This window comes from Amphimedon queenslandica, unplaced genomic scaffold (genome assembly GCF_000090795.2).
Source record: "Amphimedon queenslandica unplaced genomic scaffold, v1.1 AMPQUscaffold_12644, whole genome shotgun sequence".
Lineage (NCBI taxonomy): Eukaryota > Metazoa > Porifera > Demospongiae > Haplosclerida > Niphatidae > Amphimedon > Amphimedon queenslandica.
The window spans coordinates 23,993-29,249 of NW_003547120.1; the positions used below are offsets into that span (position 1 = coordinate 23,993).

Here is a 5,257-nt window from a genome sequence, read left to right on the forward strand (position 1 = left end):
TAAAGTGTATATTGTGTGGTTTGCAAGTTTCCAATCATAATGAAAAGTGTCTGGATATTCCTTTTCATCCAATGGGCACCAGGTATCAATAGGAGCAACATTGCCCCCAACTCTCTCATTCTGTGTTGTTGTAGTATTAGGACACTTTACAAGTGCAAATGGAAAATAGGGCTGATCTTGTGACCAGGATTTTGGCTCATCCCAGTTAGGAGGGCTATTGGGATGGTATGTCTTTCCTCCTCCTAGTGTAGTGTACCCACTGTTCTTAAAGTGCTCTGGAAGTGATATCCAGTCTGGGCCTGTAACTCTGAAGTTAGCATTTCCTAATCCTGCCCAAACGTGAGTTGTATCTGGTCTCCTTCCAGTCATGAAACTGTTCCTCGAGGGAATACACAAAGCATGCTGACAGTAAGCTCTTTGGAAGACAAGACTCTCTTTGGCCAACCTGTCCAGGTTTGGAGTAATAATATGCTTCTGATCATATGCTTCCAGCAATTCAGGCCTCAGATCATCAACTGGCATAAAGAGTACATTTTTTGTTCCACTGGCAGCTAGTACTACCGTCACAGTAGCAGCAAAAAAGAGAAATATTGCACTGTTGACAGCCATAGCTTGCTATAGACCTCTTCAGGTGAGATTGACGGTGGCCTATGAATATCATTACTGTTTATTACGGTATCCACCTACGGGGATGATTGGCTGCCATTTTGGACGGCAAGATTCAATGGAGGATGAATGAAGGAAAATCAAAACTAATTTTTTTCGTTGGCATGGAGCTTTTTCAAGCTACAAAAGCTGGTTGGAGGAAAGAATGGTCGCTGATAAGCATCTCCTAAAAGGGATTTGGTGCAATATGAAGTACATTCTTTATTACAGCTTGCTTTCTGCATTAGCCCATTCATACTCCATAGAAAGTTGCCGTCCACGAAAATTATTTCAGAGTCAGACAGGCTCAGTCACGCCCCTTACCGTATATCATTCTTTGACGTAATTCATTCTCACCCAAAGAGGTTTATACCTTTCTAATGCAGCCACACCCTTAATTGGATTCAACGCCCACGCAAAACACATTCAACATTAAATGGCTGTCAGTGAGCTAATATTGGGTATTGATATTGGTACTAGCACAGTTAAAGGGACATTAGTCGATAAAGAGAGTCGTGAGGTGGTCGAGAAACAATCAGAGCCGACTCTAGCTCAAATTTCATCCCAGAGCAGTGGAAGAGGTGTGGAAAAAGATGAACAAGATGTTTTGTCAATTGTGAAAGCAATGGAACTATTAATGTCTCGCTTCTCTTCTCATAATCTTAAAAGAGTAAAGGGTATCGGTATATCAGGACAGATGCATGGGGTTGTTTTATGGAGAAACGGTGGTATAAAATTAGAAAATGGCCGCATAATTGTTACCCAGAAAGACTCTGTTTCCTCATTAGTTACTTGGCAAGATGGTCGATGTAGCAAAAATTTTCTCTTGACGCTGCCCAAAACTAATCAGCCTATTCCTCTCAGCACTGGTTACGGTTGTGCTACATTGTTCTGGTATTCAAGAGCCTCTGATGCAGAGGGTACTCTCAGTTTGTATGATAGAACTGGTACTATAATGGATTGTTTTGTTTCTGTGCTCTGTGGTAGCACTGAGGTCATCATGTCATCACAGAATGCTAATAGCTGGGGATACTTTGATGTAAAGAATAATACCTGGGAATATGACATGTGAGTGCTATAATATGTGGCTAAATTATCACATTAGAAAGTACAGTAGTTATATTAGCTTGTGTATTTAAAAATTGATATTAGTATTCACATTTTACAGGTATAATTTATTGCTAAGTTTTGAAGTTCCAATACATTGTAACTTTCATAATTTTAAATGCTTCATGTTTTAGTCTCAGAGATGGTTCATTTCCTGTTCATTTGCTTCCAAGAGTTGTATCAGCTCCATCAATTGTTGGATCATTAGTTAGTGAATGGTGTGGGGTTCCTCCTGGTGTACTTGTTGCTGTGGCCATGGGAGACTTACAGTGTTCAGTATCTGCAGTGAAACCATTACCAACTAATGCCAGTAAATAGTGGAATATGCTAGTTAAAGTATAATAGTTATTTCTGTTTTTAGTACTTAGTATTGGCACATCAAGTCAACTGTCTGTCATCAATAATTGTATTTCATTTGATGGTTCATTGCCCTCTTCTATAATGGAAGTACCTTATTTCAATAATAAGACATTGTTAGTGGCTGCTGCTTTGACTGGTGGTAATGTCATTGCTAGGCTGGTTGACTTCCTAAAGGAATTTCTCAGAGGGTAATATATTGGCATTAGGTAGTATATTTGTAGGGTATATAGGTAAAGAATTTGTATTATCAAATGTAATGTCGCCGATAGTTGCCAATGGTGTGAAAATGATACCATTATTATTTAGTTTGTTGGGGGGCTCATTGGTATTATTTTTATATGTAGTGGTGGCGCCAAGGGGGACGATCTGATTGCAGGGATTGCCAATATACCCCTTTTTTAATTCCGAAATTTGGCCCAACTTCAAAATTTTATTAAAATCCAATTTTGATTGGAAGCACCTCAAACTTTCTATGCAATATTTAATACATGTATATGCATCAGAAAATAAATTTTTCTCCTTTTCAATTTTAACAAAATTTTGAGCAATTTTAGAAATTTATAAAAAAATCAAATTTTATCAGAGTCAGCTCAAACTTTCTACGCAACATAAAAACATGTATATGCATCAGAAAAATTATAAAAGTTAAGAGTTTCTCCTTTTTAATTTTGGCAAAATTTAACCCAAGACCGTGTAAAATTCTGTAAAATTTAAAAATAATTTTAATCGAAAATTCAGAATCATTCAGTTCAGCACAATGTCTGTTCTACACAGCATCACATGGATGAGTTTATGTTATTACATTGTATTATTCCTATTATTAATTTTATTACAGAATTCACATTCCTGACTCTGCAGTAGATACTAATAGTATCTATTCATTTCTTATCAAATCAGCAAATGAGAAAAGAAACACATCATTACAAGTATCTCCTTTAATACTTGGTGAGAGGCATGCTCCAACCTTAAGAGGATCAGTTTCTAATATATCCAGTGATAATATCAGTGTTGGTGATGTATCCTCTGCTGTTATGAGAGGTATTGTTGACAACCTTAAGGAAATGATGCCTTTGGCTTTACTGCAACAATTTAAGGTAAGTATATAGTGTCTACAGCATCTTGTTTATTAGTGTTGGAACTTGAATCTTAAACATACTTTATTATAGATTTCTGGGCTATAGTGTTGTTTTTACGAATCAATTTTAATAGCAACAATAATTTACTTTTTGTATCATTATACAGGTAGATACGCTAATTGGGTCTGGTTCTTGCTTAGATAAAAATCCAGTATTAGCTCAACTGATAGTTGAAGGGTTTGGTTATCCTCTAGAGCTAAGAAGCAATGTGGATGCACCATATGGAGCTGCAATGGCAGTGTTAGAAATAACATGAAGTAAAATTGATTATGCATGCTGTTTTTCTCTAACTTATATTCACGTCTTTCTATTTTCCATTACTTTTTGTTTATATTAATTGTATTTTTATCATAAAAGGGTAAATCTATTGGAAGTGATGCAAAATGACTTTTGTGATAATCAATGATTAGTACATTAATGCAGATCTAGGCTTCTAGGTAACCAGCAAATACGCTTGGTAGACATAGCCTGACCTCTTAGACAGAGAGGTCAGAGGAGGAAGAGAAAAACAGCTTCAAGGAGACAGCTAGCTTATAAAAATACTAGCTTTTAACTTGTTATTTGGTGTTGGACCAATTCAAGTATTTCACAAAAAAGTATTATGTTATTTAGTACAAACAACACATGTGAGCACTCTCTTGTTGACATAAGGTGGACAGGGTAGCCCACTACATGTGGAGTGTATAAAATACAGCACAGTTACTTCATTGCTACTGTCATCACTACCAGCAAGGGACTCCACATTCTCATCGACACACTCGTATACTGTATTCCTTGCATGATTGTATCGCTCGGCCATGAGGTATCCTTTATATTCTATAGTCCATGTCGAGGGACAAGTAATTCTTCCAGGGATCATTAGCTTCACACTCTTCTTAGCCGTGTAGCACACTGCACAAGGAACATTGTGATAATTCTTTCCTAGGAATATACCATTAACACTGCGATATTCTGAACCATACATATAGGAGCCATCCAGACTAGGTATGTGGGTACTGACATAGTGTGGAACCTTTGGTAAACAGATATAGTTGGCACCTCCTCCTGGTTGGTCCCATTTACTTCCTCCTGCTATTCCTTCATATAACAGTTCAGCTCCAGTGTCAGTTGGACATGATGTCCTTCCCCAGCGTGTGTATACTACTCCTCCACTTTTTGGTCCTGCCGGTCCCATAGGTCCACTCTCACCTTTTATTCCTATGTCTCCCCTCTCTCCTTTCTGACCATCCCTTCCTGTGAGACCATCACGACCATCTCTGCCACGCAATATTTGAATATAAATATCTTTTACTTCAGTGTTGTTTATTTCAGAAGAGGATTCTGTCACAAAAATAATTGTGTTATACCAATTAACAAGACTAGCTTACTTATTATGATATCAGCATCTATGACACTAGCAAAAACTAATGCAGCAGCACATACAACAAAAAAATTCATGGCTCTTGCTGTATTACTTGATAATTTCAATAGCCCTGACTTATATTTCAGTATTTTTTGTATCTTTTGTTACAATTAATGCCCATTGGTTTTTTGTTCATATAAATGCAGCTTTGATAGCCTGCAGCCAGCTGAAGGGACTAAAGCTGTTTTATTGTGGCTTGACCTCTTACACTATTTTTGTCCTCTCCAACCGGCTCATGTCTCTAACTCTATCCCCTCTTGAGCAATCGAACAATTGAAGATAAAGGAGCCTCAATGTATCTTCAACACCATAGGTTTGTTTGCATGGCTTTTTGACAGCAATTATAATTGTCTTTATTTACCAAACAGATAGAAATTAATCACAAATAACTGTTATTATTATTATTATTATTATTATTATTATTATTATTATTATTATTATGTTTTAACCCATTCAGTTCCAGGTTGGTTCATAATCTGAGTGGCATACCTTATATGTATAGCCACTATATCCAACTGCTGATGAACAAACTCCCAATCTTTAACACTAGTAGCATTAAAAATAGCATCAGTTACTCCAGGGAATGAAGCTCCTGAATAAGAATAAC

At 36.8% G+C, this 5,257-nt stretch overlaps 3 protein-coding genes across 3 annotated transcripts; 1 reads left to right on the forward strand and 2 right to left on the reverse strand.

The window, feature by feature from the left end:
- Nucleotides 1-3: 3 nt before the first annotated feature.
- Nucleotides 4-722, reverse strand: LOC109587234 (iduronate 2-sulfatase-like; the record flags this gene model as incomplete). The annotated part of the gene is made up of 1 exon (XM_020003468.1): nucleotides 4-722. A coding segment is annotated over exon 1 (606 nt), but the record flags the coding sequence as incomplete, so codon positions are not given.
- Nucleotides 723-997: 275 nt separating this feature from the next.
- On the forward strand, nucleotides 998-3,648 carry LOC100632464 (sedoheptulokinase-like). Its single transcript, XM_020003472.1, has 5 exons — nucleotides 998-1,713; nucleotides 1,887-2,062; nucleotides 2,114-2,300; nucleotides 2,948-3,206; nucleotides 3,355-3,648. Exons 1-5 carry the CDS (start codon nucleotides 1,082-1,084, stop codon nucleotides 3,502-3,504), a joined length of 1,404 nt encoding a protein of 467 aa, XP_019859031.1. The 5' UTR covers nucleotides 998-1,081; the 3' UTR covers nucleotides 3,505-3,648.
- A 204-nt stretch (nucleotides 3,649-3,852) lies between these two features.
- LOC100632592 (short-chain collagen C4-like) lies at nucleotides 3,853-5,001 on the reverse strand (the record flags this gene model as incomplete). The annotated part of the gene is made up of 2 exons (XM_020003469.1): nucleotides 3,853-4,606; nucleotides 4,859-5,001. Coding segments are annotated over 2 exons (897 nt in total), but the record flags the coding sequence as incomplete, so codon positions are not given.
- Nucleotides 5,002-5,257: the final 256 nt, after the last annotated feature.